The sequence below is a fragment of the Mustelus asterias genome, chromosome 20, assembly GCF_964213995.1.
Source record: "Mustelus asterias chromosome 20, sMusAst1.hap1.1, whole genome shotgun sequence".
Classification (NCBI taxonomy): domain Eukaryota; kingdom Metazoa; phylum Chordata; class Chondrichthyes; order Carcharhiniformes; family Triakidae; genus Mustelus; species Mustelus asterias.
In genome coordinates this window covers 53,746,126-53,765,499 of record NC_135820.1, presented here as the reverse complement: position 1 = coordinate 53,765,499, position 19,374 = coordinate 53,746,126, and the positions used below count along the sequence as shown (strand labels likewise).

The following is a 19,374-nucleotide window of genomic DNA, read 5'->3' as shown; positions in this document are numbered from 1 at the left end:
AGGAATTAAATGCATTGGAGACAGTTCTGGGGAGGTTTACTAGATTGATACCTGCATTATAAGGAAACGTTGTATAGGCTGGGCCTCTTTCCACTGGAGTTTAGAAGAGTGAGAGGTGATTTGACTGGAGTGTATTAGGTCCTGAATGGTCTTGATAAGGTGGATGTGGAAAGGACGTTCCCTCTTGTGGGCGAGTCCTGAACTAAGGGGCAACGTTTCAAAATTTGTGGTTGCCCTTTAAGGACAGATATGAGGAGAATTTGTTTCCCTCAGAGGGTTGTGCAACTTTGTAACTCTCTGCCTCAGAAGGCAGTGAATATACTTAAGATGCGGGTAGATTAATTCTCTTGCCTACCCTGTATCTAAGTTTATCAGGTGTAGATGGGAATATAGAACATGGAAGACTGACAGATCAGCCATAATGCCATGTAATGGTGGAGCAGTTTGAAGGGCCGAATGGCCTACTTCTGCTTCTATTTCGTATGTACGTATATTAAGGTAGGGAGGTCTCGCTATGATTGTACAGGGCATTGGTGAAACCACACCTAGAGTGTTGTGTGTGGTTTTGGCCACCTTACTTAAGGAGGGATATACTTGTATGGAGATAGTTCAAAGAAGATCCTGAAAAATCCAGACGGTGCCCTCATTTGGCACTTTAAGTGGTTTAACTGGTTATCAACCACAGGCAGCTGGGTAGCCATCACCCTCACACCCACCTCCCCAAAAACAGACCAGAATCAAGGCCACACTGGCAGTGTGAAATTGCCAGCCAGCTCACCTCCAACTCCTCCACCACTTCAGGGTGAAAAGTCAGCCCATTATGCTCTCAAGTGACGATTGTTTTAAAAGGGAGAGTACATTCTTCTTCTTGGGCACAGCCAGGTTTTAAAGGTTTCAATTCAAAGATGAAGAAATAAAAACTATTCAGAAAATATTTCCCAGCTTCTTTTTTTAAACCAGTTCTTGGGACAAAGTCAGCATTTGTTGCCCACGCTCTGTGAAGAATCACATGGACTTGAAACGTTACAGGTGGAAATCTCCCATCTGGGATGCCTGTGGTGGGGACGGCAACAGGGAATGTTTCCCACTGTGGGGCTGATGGGAAAGGACACCATATCCTTTGGCCTTGACCTCATTAATTATGCACAGGGGACTTTAGTGCCGTATTACAAAGAACAAAGAACAGTACAGCACAGGAACAGGCCCCTCGGCCCTCCAAGCCTGCGCCGATCATGTTTACTTATCTAGACCAACCGCTTGTATCCTTCTATACCCCGTTTGTTCATATGTCTTTCAAGATAAGTCTTAAATGTTGTTAATGTATCTGCCTCAACCACCTTGGCAGCGCATTCCAGGCTTCCACCACCCTCTGTGTAAAAAACTTACCCCGCACATCTCCATTGAAACTTTCCCCCCTTATCTTGAACTTGTGCCCCCTTGCAATTGTCATTTCTGTCCTGGGAAAAAGCTTCCAATTGTTCACCCTATCTATACCTCTCATCATTTTGTAAACTTCTATCAGATCGCCCCTCAGCCGCTATCTTGCCAGGGAGAACAATCCCAGTTTATTCAATCTCACCTCGTAGCTAATACCCTCCGTACCAGGCAATAGCCTGGTAAACCGTTTCTGTACTCTCTCCAAAGCCTCCCCGACCTTCTGGTAGTGTGGTGAGCAGAATTGGACACAGTATTCCAAATGTGCCCTAACCAATGTCTTATCCAACTGTAACATAATTTGCCAACTTTTATACTTGATGCCCATCCGATGAAGGCAAGCATGCCATATGCTTTCTTCAGCACCTTTTCCATCTGTGCTGCCACTTTTAAGGATCTGTGGACCTGTATTCCCAGATCTCTCTGTGTGTCTATGCTCCTGATGGTTCTGCCATTTATTTTATAGCTCCCACCAGAATTGGATCTGCCAAAATGCATCACCTCACATTTGTCCAGATTAAATTCCATCAGTATTCTGTGGCAGAACAGGCCTGATTGTGTGTGTCGTGCTGTCACACTGGTGCAAGCGTAGCGCTGACAGTAAAAGTCCAAAGATGTGTATGTTAGGTGGCTTGGCCATGCTAAATTGCTCGTGTAGATTAGGGGGATTAGTAAGGTGAATGCGTGGGGCTATGGGGATAGGGCCTAGGAATGTTGCTGTGTTAAAGAGTTGGTGCAGACCTGATGGGCCAAATGGCCCCCTTCTGCACTGTAGGGATTCTAAAATCTTGGGACTGAATGGAAACCTTTCATTTTCAGTGGTAGAGTTAAAATGGTCAATAAACAAGAAAATGTCATTCAAGTATGTGTTTTAACTGAACAAATGTTTAAAGATTTCTATATCTTTTGGATAACTTTTATCATGGCAGTCTTCACGAACATAACATTTAATAAATTAAAAACCGTATATCACTTGAGTTTTACCTCGTGGGACCACTATGTCAGCCAGACGCATTGTTGGTTCAATGTACTGTTCAAAGGATGGCTTGACAAATTTGTTGTACTGCTTGATGACTCCTTCAATATCACGCCCCCGCTCTGATATATCTCTACGTAGGCGTCGGACTAATCGAATATCTGAATCTGTGTCGACAAAAATCTTCATGTCCAATAGCTGCAATCACAAGGCAGCATGTTAAGCAAAGGGCATTTGTAAGCATAAACGCAATACTATATTTTTTTCCGAAGCAGTTTCCCCTTGCGCGACCAATGGAATGTGACTTCTTAAGAAATACATCAAGCCTGAGAACTGTGGATAAAACACACGCTATTTATTTTTAGAGTTTAATTATTCCAATGCAGTTGGTTTCCTATCAACATGATGACTGTTTATTTAATTGCCATCACTAACGTCCTACCTGTGACTGCAAGTTTTTCCTTAAGTTTTAAATTTTAGTGTGTTTGCAAAATCTTTCCAAAACATCTTCCTGTATGCTTTGAACATAAAAGCGGACTGGGGCAGATGTGAAGGTTAATAGTTATATCAACACAAAACCTAACCATTCAATTTAATAAAGAATGCTTTCCTTTTATACCAGTTTGATTCTGGTTGCATTCATTGTGAACAACACTTTTAGAAATGGATGAAATAGAAATCAGACTCTAAAAATATTAGCACAATGCATTTTGACATTGGTACAGTTACAACGTTTTCTTCATTCAATAACGACGCATGTCAGGTTTCACATCAACTTGTGGCACGGTGACACAGTGGTTAGCACTGCTGCCTCACAGCGCCAGGGTACCCGGGTTCGATTCCTGGCTTGGGTCACTGACTGTGTGGAGTCTGCACATTCTCCCCATGTCTGCGTGGGTTTCCTTCAGGTTTCCTTTCATAGTCCAAAAGACATGCTGGTTAGGTGCATTGGCCATGCTAAATTCTCCCTCAGTGTACCCGAACAGGCACCAGAGTTTGGCAACTCGGGGATTTTCACAGTAACTTCATTGCAGCGTTAATGTAAGCCTACTTGTGACACTAATAAATAAACTTTAATAAAGGGTTTTCAGCAAGTGAACCAACTGATTGTGTACTTCAGTCTCTGTGTAAATTGATTCCATCAGATATAATTTATGTGGAATAAGGCAGGTTACAGCAGTTTTATTTTACATTTAGTACTTTGCTGTAATTTTCTTCTGGTTTTCCCAGTACCTCTGCATTTAAAAAAAAAAATTCAGTTCACATAAAACTGCATACATATTTTCCTTGCTGCTTTTGAAGTTCTTAAATAATAGTTGGTTATCACACTGACTTTTTCCTTGCAGGCCACAGGCTCCAATCCAACCCTACTACATACCTGGTGCGGACGTTTCTGTGTAATTGTGATCAATTGGATTCTCTACATCTTTCTTTCTTAAAGGTCAATTTTGCAGATACCAGCAAGAATTTTCTAGCCTTTCAGGCTGGCGGGATCTTTCTGTCACGCCAATATGAACTGATTAATTGGCTTGCCAGCTCTGCTATGGGAGAATAACTGTCGCTGGAATTCTACCGCCTCGCTTGCTACGGAATCGGAGAAGGCGAGGGACACACAACGGAAATGTCCGTTGACCTCCAGCAGGAAATTCTGGTCTCGCTCGAGCGAGGCTGTAAAATCCCGCCCTGTGTCTGAAAGTATTATTGATTTAGAGTTTGGTAAATATCCTGTCAATAGGAGGCGATAGGCAATGAAGGTACCTCCCTACTCAGAATAATATTGGGCATCTCCTGACAAGGCAAGTGTGCCAAATATGGAAGTACACCAGCATGTAGGGATCCCCAGCATGCTGATCTCTTAAGTCAGTGGTGACTCAGTTGGCTGGGTTACATAAGCTGAATAGATGGTGGTGACATCCCCAAAGACATACTCAATAGCGAGCTTGTTATTGACACCAGACCAACAAGTTTCCCACGTCTGTGATGCAAGGATGTCAGCAAACGAGACTCGAAGTTAGTTAGTGGGTCGATACATTGGGGAGTCCTCACTGCTGACAGGAGTGCCTGGAAACATTGGGCAGAATTTTCCCATCCCGCCCACCACAGGAATTGTAGTGGGCGGGACAAGACCATGCAAAAGGTCCAGGGACCTCGGGTGGGATTTTCCGGTCTCAGGGCGAGCGCAGCCAGAAAATCCCACCCAGGAAGGGTAAGGAAAAAACAGAGGGAAAAAGAAATGACCAGATTGCGGAAAAGAGATCCCGCGATTCATCTGTGTCAGCAACGGAAGGGACAGCTACTCAAGAATGAACCTCCACAGCCACAACAGGCAATGTTCAATACAAAAGTGACAGATATCCTGGGTGAAGTCCACCATCTCCAAGATGGACTGATGCCTAATTAAGTTAGGAGGTGTAAATTCACAACTGGTTTCACATTCAAGGGCAGTGAACCCAGGGTTGTTTATATTTTAAGAATTTTCTGGGAACATGTTTCCACACGGGTTAATCTTGCACTCAGAGAAGCCTAGCCACCATCTACAAGGCATCAGTCAGGAATGTGATGGAATTCTCCCCACTTGCCTGGATGGGTGCAGCTCCAACAACACACAAGAAGCTTGACACCATCCAGGACAAAGCAGCCTGCTTGATTGGCACATCTAGAAACATCCACTCCCTCCACCACCAACGCTCAGTAGCAGCAGTGTGTACTATCTACAAGATGCACTGCAGCAATTCACCAAAGATCCTTAGACAGCACCTTCCAAACCTACATCCACTTCCATCTAGAAGAACAAGGGCAGCAGGTACATGGGAACACCACCACCTGCAAGTTCCCCTCCAAGCTATTCACCATCCTGACTTGGAAATATATCACCGTTCCTTTGCAGTTGCTGAGTCAGAATCCTGGAATTCCCTCCCTAATGGCATTGTGGATCAACCCACAGCACATGGACTGCAGTGATTCAAGAAGGTGGCTCACCACCACCATCTCAAGGGTAACTGGGGATGGGCAATGAATGCTGGCCAGCCAGTGACACCCATGTCCCATGAATGAACAAATATAAATAAAATGGTTGAATTTGAAAATGGACAAAGAAGTTCCATCAGTTTCTTCAGAGGGTGGACCAATAAAACATGGGGCCAGATTTTACATATTCCCTGCCCCCATTGGGAACAGCCTTAATCGATTCAGAGTTCGACTTCTGGCCCCATCTGGGAGGAAGTTCTGCCCTGGATGGGCAACTGGCCAATCTGATTGGCTGGCGGGTCTGTAGTCCCAACTGCGCTAGGATTGAGTGGTGGCTGGAACTAAAGACAGTCCCGAGGAAGAAGAGTCAAGAAACCCACACTCAGGGGTAAGTCTGGTACTTAGGTGGACATAGCTGGGTAACCCCAGCAAGCAGAGTGTTGGGCTAGGTTAGAGATGCCATGGCAGAGGGTCAAAGGAAGCTCTGATCCTGGAGGGAAGGCTGTGCCTCCACTGGACAGAATGGAGCTCCTAAAGGAAGTACCCACCTCCCCCTTGCCAGATAGTTGCCCACACAGTGTAAACTGCCAGGCTATCTGCCTTGTCTGCACCTTCCTCTGCTAGAAGGTAATTAATTGGCCACTTATGAGCTCAGTAGGCCCAAGGGCAGGCAGACTTCCTGATCTCTTCCCTGCCTGCTGTAATATTGGGGGAGAAGCGGAGGTTGGATTCGAAGCTGGTGGGGAGGTTGCCTGTTTTATTCTCCAAGCGTCCCACTTTCAAATATGCTGGCAGGATTATGGGGGATGGGAGATGTAAAATCCAGTCCAAGTGCCTATCATTTTTGACGAGGAGTGCATTTATTGCACTAACCCATGGCCATTTCATGATGACCCCAGCAAACCATAAAAATAGTCCTCCATTCCTTAGCATTAAAAAAATCTCACCAACAAAAAAACTGACCTTAAAAGGACATCCAAATAGTTAACTACAGTGGCTAGTAGCTAAATATGAAATATTCCTTTGTCCGATGCTCTTACACATTTGCAACATTTCATATCGCTTCTCGGCCTTTTGGCTAAGATCAAGTGTAGTATGGTCGGCAGCCCATGGTCGGCCGCACTTGGTTGAGGTCATTAGGTTACACTGAAGTTTCATATAAAGCTATTTTTAAAAGCGGCATCTCGGCCTTTTGGCTAAGATGCAAATGAGCTCAAGTCTTGGAGGAGGAACCTCCCCCTTCTCCAATCAGCTTGGCTCATGTAGATCAGGCCCAGGACAGGGTGGTTTGGTCGCTCGCCCTATCTTGTCAGCCTGGATCTGAAATGTCTCAACTGGTTGAGACTCTGAATTGGATTTGATTTGATCGAATTGGAAAAGTATTAAAAAAAAATTTCATAGCACTAAATTTAATCTGAATTTAACGCCTCAATCGGGTTATCACTATTGTTTACAACCACTTGGACTGAATTTAGAATTTTAACACTTAATTATCAAATGTAAATCCCTACTCTATCACATTGAAATATCATCAGTAATTTGGACATGAAAGAATCAAACTGGTCAATCACACACTAATAATAGGATGACACTTCATAATGAATGATCCGGTCCAATATTAGCTGGCACACATGGACAACAAGCTAAATTAAACTAAATTAGGTTCATTTATAGATTCCCATCATGTATAGAAACCATTACCTCTGGATAGTTACATTCAAATATTAGCAGACAATTGGGAACAGAGGGCAGCATTTTCCCAACATGGTGGAAGGAGGTTCTGGTGTGCATTTGGGGTGGACAAGTCCCAGAAAATGACACTGGGTTGCAATGTTATCCTGCCCTCTTCAAACTTTCCCCGGAGTGGGTTAGAAGGTGGGAAGGAAATCATCTTGGATGTTAAGAAATCGGGTGGGATTTTCCTCCCCCCTCTGTGGTGCGTTTCCACAGTGGCAGGATATGGTTCCACCATTGTCAACAGGGTTTCCCATTAAACACACTCATCACTGCTGGGAAACCTGCGGCAAATGGGCGGCACGGTAGCACAGTGGTTAGCACTGCTGCTTCACAGCTCCAGGGACCTGGGTTCGATTCCCAGCTTGGGTCACTGTCGGTGTGGAGTTCTCCTCGTGTCTGTGTGGGTTTCCTCCGGGTGCTCCGGTTTCCTCCCACAGTCCAAAGATGTGCGGGTTAGGTTGATTGGCCATGCTGAAAATTGCCCCTTAGTGTCCTGAGATGCGTAGGTTAGAGGGATTAGCAGGTAAATATGTGGGGTGGGGCCTGGGTGGGATTGTGGTCGGTGCAGACTCAATGGGCCAAATGGCCTCTTTCTGCACTGTAGGGTTTCTATGATTCTAAGGTGTGCTATTGGCTGGCATAAAGGGCAGCACAATTTTGGCAATTGTTGAGGTAGTTATGAGGCAATCAGGATCCATTTTAAGCCTGAATCCTGGATTTCCCAGCCATGGGGCCTGTTTCCCAACCTGTTAGCAACTTGCCAGGGTTTCCGAGTTAAGTGCACAGTGGGAGCACTTTCTTCAGTGAAACTGACACGTTAGGAAGGCTTTGATCGGTTACACTAAAGAGCTCCACCCACGTTCATTAAGATACTGCTGTTCAAAGCACTTCTTTCAAAAGCGCTTTCACTTTTTGACAGGTGATTGCCAACTTCTTGGAAGGCTCTTCACCTGCACTTCCCTGCTACCAGTCTTCAGCATGGCATTGGAGCACATTCACTTTGGAGTGGCACGATGGCACAGTGCTTAGCACAGCGCCAGGAACCCAGGTTCCATTCCGGCCTCGGGTCACTGTCTGTGTGGAATTTGCACATTCTCTCCGTGTCTCCGTGGGTCTCCTCCAGGTACTCGGGTTTCCTCCCACAGTCCAAAGATGTGCAGGTTAGGTTGATTGGCCATGCTAAATTGCCCCTTAGTGTCAGAGGGATTAGGAGGGTAAACATGTGTGGTTATGCGAATAGGCATGGGAGCAGATTTTGTGCCTCCACTTTCACCTCCCCATCACCCACTGATCCAGCAGCAGCCAGAACAACACCCTCTGCATTTTCCACAGAAGCATGACCTCCCCTGCGCCCGCACCCCCCCCCCCCCCCCCCCCCCCCCACCCCCACTCCCCCAACAGGGGAGACAGACTGGATACAGAGATCCACGGAAGGAGGCAACACCCCGAGTACAGGCTATAAAGGCAGAGCATCAGCTCCCTCAACATCACTGAGCGGCTGTGCCTCAAGAAACTCAGGCTCTCAAAAACAGTTCACTGCTGACATCTGCAGCCTTCTGGAACAAGACCTCCTTCCAAGTGGAGCAGCTATTCCCAATGGCTGACAAAGCTCGTCATTGGAGGGCCACCTCACCGAACACGCAGGACTAATTCCGCCCAATGTTTCCATCAGAATTTCTGATGAAAGGGGCATCAACCTAAAACATGAACTATGTTTCCCACTCCGCAGAGTTGTCTGAACTGCTGAATATCTCCGGCGTTCTCTGGTCTTATTTGAGATTTCCAGCATCTGTAGTATTTTGCTTCTCATTGCGTTTGTTGATTAGTGCATAACGTACCACTCAAAAGCAACAGTGCTTTAAAGTGCTTGAGGTACAGTAAATTTTATGCTGTGATACCACTATCTTAAACTGTTGCATTCAGGAGAGATATACTTCAAATTTTCAAAAAATCCAACACCAATATGATAAATAGCGTATGTCAAAAGAAGTGAAATAGGGTCCAATAGAGATTTTCCAATTGCAGTGTCTTTTGAGTACTGAAAAGTTCTTACCACTGTTTGGAATTCATTAATAATAAAGCAATTCATCAGCAATTTACCAAAGATCCTTAGACAGCACCTTCCAAACCCAGGACCACTTCCATCTTGAAGGGCAAGGGCAGCAGATACATGGGAACACCACCACCTGCAAGTTCCCCTCCAAGCCACTCATCATCCTGACTTGGAAATATATCGCTGTTCCTTCGCAGTCGCTGGGTCAAAATCCTGGAATTCCCTCCCCAACGGCATTGTGGGTCAACCCACAAAACATGGACTGCAGCGATTCAAGAAGGCAACTTATCACCACCTTCTCAAGGCCAACTGGGGTTGGGCAATAAATGCTGGCTAGCCAGCCTTGCCCATGTCCCACGAATGAATAAAAGAAAAAGGACGTGCAGACTGAAGATTATCACACAAAAGACATAGTGTCGGGAGTTGGAAGTAATTAATCAACATGAATGTCATTGATACATGGAATATCTTAAATGACTTCTGAGGCAGAGATTATAATCATTTGAAAAGGGTACAAGACAAGGGTAGAGAAATAGGAATGTAGAAGATATTTACAGTTGAAGAGCTAAATTCAGTACAGCTGCGATGGGCCAAATGGTTTGCTTCCCGACTGTAATTTCTACGATCCTACTGTCTGATTTACACTGGAGTCCGAGGGCACTGACCTTGGTACGTCACACACTGTACTATTAAATAGCCAAGCACCATATATATGGGCATAAAAATATAATACCTCTATCATATATTAAATAGGTAGACAGATGAACACACATTCAATCCTGAAAACCTTTATGCCACTGATTCTAATGGAATTATCTATTTTAAGTGTTCCACATTCACTTTGGGGCGGCACGGTGGCCCAGCGGTTAGCACTGCTGCCTCACAGCGCCAGGGACCCAGGTTCAATTCCGGCCTCGGGTCACTGTCTGTGTGGAGGTTGCACATTCTCCCCGTGTCTGCGGGGTTTCCTCCAGGTGGTCCGGTTTCCTCGCACAGTCCAAAGATGTCCCGCACATCTTTAGGTTGAGTGGTCATGCTAACTTGACCCTTGGTGTCAGGGGGGGTTAACAGGGTAAATATGTGGGGTTATGGGAATAGGGCCTGGGTGGGATTGTGGTCAATGCAGACTTGATGGGCCGAATGGCCTCCGTCTGCACTGTAGGGATTTTATGAATTTCCCAAAGTTTAATTGTGAGTTAACTTGCAATACCTATTATTCCTGTAGATGGTGCTGTGTTGGCCTTTACAGTGTTAATAGCAAAAATGTTCGGTCCCAAAACTACCAGCTGCTGTGGAATACGGACTGTCATTGTAAATCTGGATATAATTCCACACAGAAACCACTGGGTGGCTCTATAGCACAGATATTTCCCAATATCTAGGAGATAATTTAGAATTTATTTGTAATGTGCATTCATGTTGCATTCTTGAGCAAGGTTATTGGTGGCTCTATCAGCCCCCGGTTGCTGAAAATCTTTGGCTTAACAAATCGCAAAAGATAATTGATGAATAAAAATAAACGAGGGAAGTGTCAAGTCGACGTACGTTTCACTGCATTGATTTGCTACCCTGCCTTCACTGAAGCAGTTTCCCTGCCTTTTCTCCCCCACCACCCCTCTCCCTGATACCTCTCATCATTTTCTTCTCTCTCAGGCACCTTCTCCTACTTGTTGCATTTTTCTTTGTCTCTCCCTTCCCCGTCACTCATCTATCCCTCTCTCCGTCCCTACTCTCTCCATGCACCATCCATGAAGGCGGCACGGTGGCATAGTCAACATGCTGGAGAAGAGTTGCTGACTTTTACACTCATTCAGAGCCAAACAGGCGCATATTATTCTGGTTGAGGTACAAGTTCTAGCTTGTAGCATTTGTAGCTAACTGATACCTTTATAGTTTTGCATATAATCACATACTATCAATACATGATTACCATTAAAGAAGCTTGTAAAAGCAAGATGGATGAAAACAATGTTTATATGGATCCAATTAGTCATTTGGCATAACACAACTACAGTATTGCTGTAAAAAGAGTCTCACACGCATCAGGACAGATGTAAAAATGCCAAATTTCAAAGGGAACAACAATTTATACTACAATGAAAAAAAGGTTGGTTGCCATGGAGAATGCATCATGGAACTATTGTCCTCCATACTTTCAGTCTCCAAAGATGTGTAGGTTAGGTGGATTAGCCATGGTAAACACATGGGCATGATGTGGAGATGCCGGCATTGGACTGGGGTAAGCACAGTAGGAAGTCTCACAACACCAGGTTAAAGTCCAACAGGTTTATTTTGTAGCACAAGCTTTCGGAGCGCTGTAACACATGGGGTACAGGGATAAAGTGGGGGGTAGGGGAGGGAGTGTGGCCCTCAAAAAAGGCACAACACCTGGACAGGTTCCTTTCGTCTGCAGAGGAAGGTTCCTGTATATGAAAATATTTAGCTCTTAGCATGCATTGGCAAGCCACATTGGGAGGCTGACTGATAATCTAAAATTATGAGTGTAATTATTAGCACTCGCTGGAGTGTTTCCCAATCGCAAAATCACATCTAATATTAGAAATTATGCTCGGAGCTTTGCAAGTATGGGCTGGTAGAGTACGGTCTGTACTCTGCCTGTTGCAAACAGCCAAAGGCTTATTCTGTTTGATATAATTCGTCTGTAGTTGGCATCACACCGGCACTGAAATTCATACACCACATTACTCATTTGTAGAATGACTTTTTGTCTTGGTGGCAGCATCCTGTGGAAAATACTGCATAGTAAAAGATGGCAGCAGTTGGTTTCATCTGTTGCTAAAATGTTTGAGATAACTTACCCTTACATGGCAATTTTAGGTAGAATGGGCACTTTTCAGATCCGGCAATGGTGTTCTTAGGCCCGTTCGTGAGTATGTATGATATACGACAAGCTGTGGTGTGATACACAACAAGCTGTGGTCTGATCAGAAAAGCCATTATCCCGCAGGATCGCTTTGATATGCCCTATTTCCATGGCACGTTTGCACAGTAAGCAAATGGCTAAGGCCCTATTTACAAAATTTCACTCTTTATGGTGCATTCTTCATGGAAGCATTTCGACAAGGGGAAAATTGCAAAATAATCAGCATTGTTTTCACATACAGAACAAATTGTTGTTCTCTTTGAAATTTGGCATTCTTGCATATGTCCTGAAGAGTGCAAGATGAAAAACTTCGACAGCATGTCTCTTTTTTCGGCAATATTACTACAATTTTAATACAAGGCCAGAACTGGATGAGTATGGAGATTGCAGAAGACTACAGCTCTGGGGTGATGCCTTGGGGGGATTTGAACATAAAGTTGAGAATTTTAAATTTACATTTCTGTGTCTCCAGGCCTGGAGAGTCAGTGCAAACTGGATGGGCCAAATGGCCTCCTTCTGCACCGTAGGAGCTCTGTGATTATATGGTAATAAAGTAGCACTTACCTTCAGCAATTCTTTGTCAGCAAATGCCATGATGCCTTCAAAAATAATCACGCTGGCTCCATATAATGTTTGCTGAGGCACAAAATGCATACAATGAATTAATTTGTAGCAACAGAAAATAAGCCAGTTTAATAACATTAATGACACTTTACACAATGACACAGTCCCCAGGGCCTGATGGGATATACCCCAGAATACTGAGAGAGGCAAGGGAGGAAATTGCTGGGGCCTTGAGAGAAATCTTTGTATCCTCACTGGCTACAGGGGAGGTCCCAGAGGATTGGAGAATAGCCAATGTTGTTCCTTTGTTTAAGAATAATCCAGGTGATTACAGGCCGGTGAGCCTTATATCAGTGATAGGGAAATTATTGGAGAGGATTCTTCGAGACAGGATTTATTCCCACTTGGAAATAAGTGGACATATTAGTGAGAGGCAACATGGTTTTGTGAAGGGGAGGTCGTGTCTCACGAACTTGATCGAGTTTTTCGAGGAAGTGACAAAGATGATTGATGAGGGTAGGGCAGTGGATGTTCTCTACATGGACTTCAGTAAGGCCTTTGACAAGGTCCCTCATGGCAGACTGGTGCAGATGGTGAAGTCACATGCGATCAGAAGTGAGCTGGCAAGGTGGATACAAAACTGGCTCGGTCAAAGAAGACAGAGGGTAGCAATGGAAGGGTGCGTTTCTGAATGGAGGGCTGTGACAAGTGGCATTTTTCAGGGATCAGTGCTGGGACCTTTGCTGTTTGTAATATATATAAATGATTTGGAGGAAAATGTAACTGGTTTGATTAGTAAGTTTGCGGATGACACAAAGGTTGGTGGATTTGCGGATAGCGATGAAGACCATCAGAGGATACAGCAGGATATAGACCAATTGGAGACTTGGGCGGAGACATGGCAGATAGAGTTTAATCCGGACAAATGTGAGGTAATGCATTTTGGAAGGTCTAATACAAATAGGGAATATACAGTAAATGGCAGAACCCTTAAGAGTATTGGTAGGCAGAAGGCTCCGGGCGTACAGGTACACAGGTCACGGAAAATGGCAACGCAGGTGGAGAAAGTAGTCAAGAAGGCATACGGCATGCTTGCCTTCAACGGCCGGGGCGTTGAGTTTAAAAATTGGCAAAGTCATGTTGCAGCTTTATAGAACCTTAGTTAGACCGCACTTGGGATATAGTGTTCAATTCTGGTCGCCACACTACCAGAAGGATGTGGAGGCTTTGGAGAGGGTACCGAAAAGATTTACTAGGGTGTTGCCTGGTATAGATGGCATTAGCTATGAGGAGAGGTTGGAGAAACTTGGTTTGTTCTCACTGGAAAGACAGAGGTTGAGGGGCGACCTGATAGAAGTCTACAAGATTATGAGAGGCATGGACAGAGTAGATAGTCAGAAGCTTTTTCCCAGGGTGGAAGAGTCAATTACTAGGGGTCACAGGTTTAAGATTCGAGGGACAAGGTTTAAAGGAGATGTACGAGGCAGATGTTTTACACAGAGGGTAGTGGGTGCCTGGAACCCGTTGCCGGGGGAGGTAGTGGAAGCAGATGTGATAGTGAATTTTAAGGGGCGTCTTGACAAATACATGAATAAGATGGGAATAGAGGGATATGGTTCCTGGAAGGGTAGGGGGTTTTAGTTCAGTCGGGCAGCATGGTCGGTGCAGGCTTGGAGGGCTGAAGGGCCTGTTCCTGTGCTGTAATTTTCTTTGTTCTTCAGATTTTGGAGAGATAGCACATGCTCAATATCAGTTAACAACCAGCCTTGAATGATCTGTTTCGATTCGAGAAATTAAGATTATTCAGCTGACCTAATAAGATTATTTATAAATGTAAAACTCAACTTGACTCTGATATTCTCCTCTTTCCTTAGCCTTGCCATCCCTGTCAAAATTGCGCAATGTTTTCCTGATAACAGGGTGAATGCCATTCATTAACATTTTATTTATTACTGTTACAAGTAGGCTTACATTAACACTGCAATGAAGTTACTGTGAAAATCCACTAGTCGCCACACTCTGGCGCCTGTTCGGGTACACTGAGGGGGAATTTAGCATGGCCAATGCACCTAACCAGCACGTCTTTTGGACTGTGAGAACAAAACCCACGCAGACACAGGGAGAACATGCAGACTCCACACAGACAGTGACCCAAGCCGGGACCGAACCTGGGTCCTTGGCGTTGTGAGACAGCACTGCTAACCACTATGCCACCATGCCGCAACAAAGGAAGTGATGGTAAAGTCTTGTTTCATATCATGAAGTAGTTGAATCTTTCAAGTCTTTTATTCCCAAGTGAGGGATATAACAGATCAACACATACCTGAGGGCGAATTTAGCATGGCCAATCCACCTAACCCGTACATCTTTCAGATTGTGGGAGGAAACCAGAGCACCAGGAGGAAACCCACACAGACACGGGGAGAACTTGCAGACTCCGCACAGACAGCGACACAAGCCGGGAATTGAACCCAGTTCTCCGACGCTGTGAGGCAGCAGTGCTAACCACCGTGCCACTGTGCAATAATCGGAAAGTGCTCAACTTTGGGCGAAGCATTTGATTCACCACATTTAGGAGTTGCCTTTCACCAGTTCCATGATTGATATTCTGGCTGGAATCTTTCGGCCATCCACGCCCCTCCGCCTCCACAAGCAAGGACGGAGAATTCGACACTCAGGCAAACCTCCTTTCACTTCCGTGGAACCAGAAAATCCCACCGGCGGGAAGAGATGGAAAATTCCACCCTGTTGAGTGGGTGTCACAAAACTACATAAGGGATAATAATATGCAAATGCTCAACACTTTTGTCCAAAATTCTAAATTATTTCAGCAAAGGGTTTACCCAATTTATTTTAAATAGTTAGCACTGCTGCCTCACAGAGCCAGGGACGCAGGTTCAATTCTGGCCTTCGGTGACTGTGTGGAATCTGCACGTTCTCCCCGTGTCTGTGTGGATTTCCTCTGGGTGCTCCAGTTTCGTCCCATAGTCCGAAAGACATGCTGGTTAGGTGCATTGGCCATGCTAAATTCCCCCTCAGTCTACCCCAACAGACGCCGGAGTGTGGCGACGAGGGGATTTCCACAGTAACTTCATTACAATGTGAATGTAAGCCTACTAAATAAACTTTCAGTTTACTTTCTTTCACCTTTTACCGACAAATAGAAGAAAGTATTGGGGGGCGGGGGGAGGGGAGGGGGGGGTGGGTATTTTCAGCCCGTCTTCGCCGTGAGAGAGAATGGAGACACAGGCAGAAATTATAGAGAGAATCGGGAAATGCGATTCTCACCGGCAAGATCATGTTTCCCGATTTTCCCTACCCCTTGCCTGCGACATAATGAAGCTCCCGCCCAGAAGGGGCAGGGAAGATCCCAAACCAAAATCTCACCGGTGCAAATCCCCTTTTGGGCCTCTCGCGAGATCTAATGGCCCATTATGGGATTGGAGCCCATGGCTCGTGCGGCCGCCATATCGTGGCCAATGCCTTTCTCTTTGTACTAGAATATGTGCCAAAATGGGTTTATTTCTTGATTAACATGACAAATGTTTTGCTCCAATTAGTCCTTAATTTTCCTTAACCATTTCTTTAGAGCAGTCCCTGCTTCACTCTGCATGGAACTTACCCATTCTTTCTTCCTGCAGTGTGATTTAAAATCATACACAGGGATTTTTATACTTTTTCCTTGTTTTAGCTTCCTGAGAGTGGACACAATGAGATCAAAGTCAAACGCGTCAGGGTGGTCAAAATTATATTCATTGTTGGCAGCTCGCTCCTGCTGCTCTTCAGTAAGCACCTATGGGCAAAACAAAGGATGCTGAGTATGGCACACATGACAGCAATAGTTATAGGAAGAGCGTACAGTAAAAAATGCTATTGATAATATTGTGTTAACAGGCACTAGCTGGCTGTTGTGATATGATGTGCATTTACCCGGCACGGTGGCACAGTGGTTAGCTCTGTTGTCTCACAGCGCCAGGGACCTGATTCGATTCCGGCGTTGGGTGATTGTTTGCACAGTCTGCCCGTGTCTGCGTGGGTTTCCTCTGGTTTCCTCACACAGTCCACAGTTGTGCAGGTTGGGTGGATTGGCCATGCTAAATTGCCCCTTAGCGTCCCAAGATGTGTAGATTAGGAGGATTAGTGGGGTAAATAGATTGGGTTATGGGAAAGGGCCTGGGTGGGATCCCCTGTCAGAGAGTTAATGCAGACATTGGTGTTCAGAAGAGTGAGAGGGGATCTCATAGAAACTTATAAAATTCTAACAGGATTGGACAGAGTGGATTCAGAAAAAATGTTCCCGATGGTGGAGGTGTCCAGAACTAGAGGTCATAGCTTGAGGATAAGGGGTAAACCTTTTTGGACTGAGGAGAAGAAATTTCTTCACTCATAGAGTGGTAAATCGGTGGAATTCACTACCACACAGAGTCGTTGAGGCCAAAACATTGTGAGATTTCAAGAAGAAATTAAATATGGCTCTTGGGGCTAAAGGGGTCAAGGGAAATGTGGGGGGATGGCAGGATCAGAATATTGAATTTGATAATCAGCCATGATCAAAATGAATGGTGGAGTAGGCTCGAAGGCCCAAATGGACTTCTCCTGCTTATATTTTCTATGTTTCTATGACTAGATGGGTTGAATGGCCCTCCTTCTGCACTCTAGGGATTTTATGATTCTATGTATCTTTAAAGCAATGTACCTTAAACTGCTGACAATCACTACCACCCCGACAGGATGTGATGCAGTTTGGAGAGGAAAAACAACATTGCAATATTTAATCAGATAAATAAATTTTAAAAGATTTTAAAAGGAGACTGCGACTAGGAAGGTTTCTCCTTTAGTTTTCAGCTTTCTATTACAAGCCCAGGAATTTCCCAATCAAAGTGTTCCTGTCCTGCGGGGGAGGGGGGAGGGATGGATGAAGGAACTAGAATTTTAAAGTCAGAAAGCACACACGCACCTTGTAAAAGGAGTCCACGGATAGCAGCACGACCCAGGGAACGTCCAAAGCTTCTATTATCTTTCTGGCCACAGTAGTTTTCCCTGAAGCACTGCCACCACACAACCCTAAAAAAGTAATATAATATGAAGCTGCTGGTTTTCTGGACAAGTAACAAAACAATTTTTAAAATATTCACATAACTAACCTTCCTCTGCAAGTGACTTCCTGGCTGCAATCAGCTCCTAATCTCGAGGGAGGAGCTGGTAATTCATACCTTGGTTTATAAAAAGCCCACTTTAAATCCCAGGACTAAGTGGTTCGTGAATAGATCTTTGCCTCTGGGTTGTCTCCTTATCCATTTCATGCAAAGAATGGCTTTCATTCTCCTAACAACTACACTGAGACTGGGATTTGCCATCTAGAAAAATGCAATCCTCAATCTACATTCTGTCACGTCCCAATGCATTCTGAACTTCAGACTAACTTTTATATATTAGTCCAAAGATGTGCGGGTTAGGTGGATTGACCATGCTAAATTGCTCCTTAGTTTCAGGGGGACGAGCTAATGTAAATACGTGGGGTTACAGGGATAGGGCCTGGGTGGGATTGTAGTCGGTGCAGGCTCGATGGGCCAAATGGCCTCCTTCTGCACTGTAGGCTTCTATGATCCTATGTAAACCGATCACAAAAGGCAGCAAAGGAAAGCAGCCCAAGGATGACCTGGCTTCTTTTGTCGATTGAAACTTCTCGGCTGTTTCTAGAGGCAACAAAGAGGACATTTCAGAATGATGATGATACGTTTTCCTGAAACTAATTCAAAAGAGTAATTTCAAATTGAATGGGTCATTCGAATACAAAGACACCGGCTATCTCAAACTCTCAGGGCACAATCTTATCGGCTCGTCTTGCCAGTCGATCAGCAAGGTGAGCTGGTAAGATATTGCAAGGATGGTGCCTGGCTTCTCGCCTCTTGCCATCTTACCAACACTGATTTGCCGACAAAATTGGCTTCGTGCCCGGAAAGGATGCAGAGCCGATTTAAATACACATATCATTATTGAGTCCCGGATGCTATTGTCGGGGCTCACTTGTACTTATCCCCTCACCGGTCAAGGTCCTCACCAGTGAGAATCAAGTATGGTTTCCACTGGCGGTGACCAGACGTGATGGCCTCACCAGTGGGACTGGAGGCCATTGAAGCCACCTGAATGGTCGGAGGCAGGGCCGGTTGTACCCCTTGGACAGTGCCAGCCTGGCACTACCCACCAGGCACCCTGGCAGTGCCAGGAGCAATTCCAAGGGAGCAGCCATAAGGGGTGTGAAGCCTGAGAAGGGATGGAGCTATTAAAAGGACAAGGTGAGGGGAGGCAAGGGAGGAACTCTGCAGGGAGGGTTGACCAGTACTGGTGGCATGGGGGAGACCAGCACAGGGAGCAATCAGCGGCAGGTCCCAATGTCCATTGGAATGGTGGCGGGGTTGTATGACAGAAGATCAGCCAGTGTAATCTTAAACTCCATTCCCTTTGAAATAAAGGCCAACATTCCAATTGCCTTTCCAATTACCTGTTGAAAGTAGTATAAAAACCATCAGCAAGATCTAAAAAGGAAGGGAGAGGCCAAGTGAACACAGGCCCCTTAGAGACTGAAACTGGGGGAAAAAAATGGGGAACCAGGAAATGGCAAAGGAATGATCAATACTTTGCATCAGTCTTCATGGTGGAAGACACTAATAACATTCCAAAAATACTAAATGGCTAAATGGTCAAGGAGCGGGATGGGGGGGAAAAATAAACACAATAACTATCACGAGAGCGACAGTA

At 45.1% G+C, this 19,374-nt stretch overlaps 1 protein-coding gene and 1 pseudogene across 3 annotated transcripts in view; one reads left to right on the top strand and one right to left on the bottom strand.

Moving 5' to 3' along the window:
* The window catches only part of LOC144508544 (uridine-cytidine kinase-like 1), a 137,047-nt gene that overhangs the window by 47,781 nt on the left and 69,892 nt on the right, over positions 1-19,374 (bottom strand). For all 3 annotated transcript variants that reach the window (XM_078236574.1, XM_078236573.1, XM_078236575.1), the window contains exons 3-6: positions 17,573-17,679; positions 16,238-16,408; positions 12,616-12,687; positions 2,419-2,608 (exon numbers count right to left, since the gene is read on the bottom strand). In XM_078236574.1, the coding sequence (XP_078092700.1) occupies positions 2,419-2,608; positions 12,616-12,687; positions 16,238-16,408; positions 17,573-17,679 (540 nt within the window). The remainder of the gene's footprint in view (positions 1-2,418; positions 2,609-12,615; positions 12,688-16,237; positions 16,409-17,572; positions 17,680-19,374) is intronic.
* On the top strand, positions 6,436-6,600 carry LOC144508819 (U2 spliceosomal RNA; annotated as a pseudogene).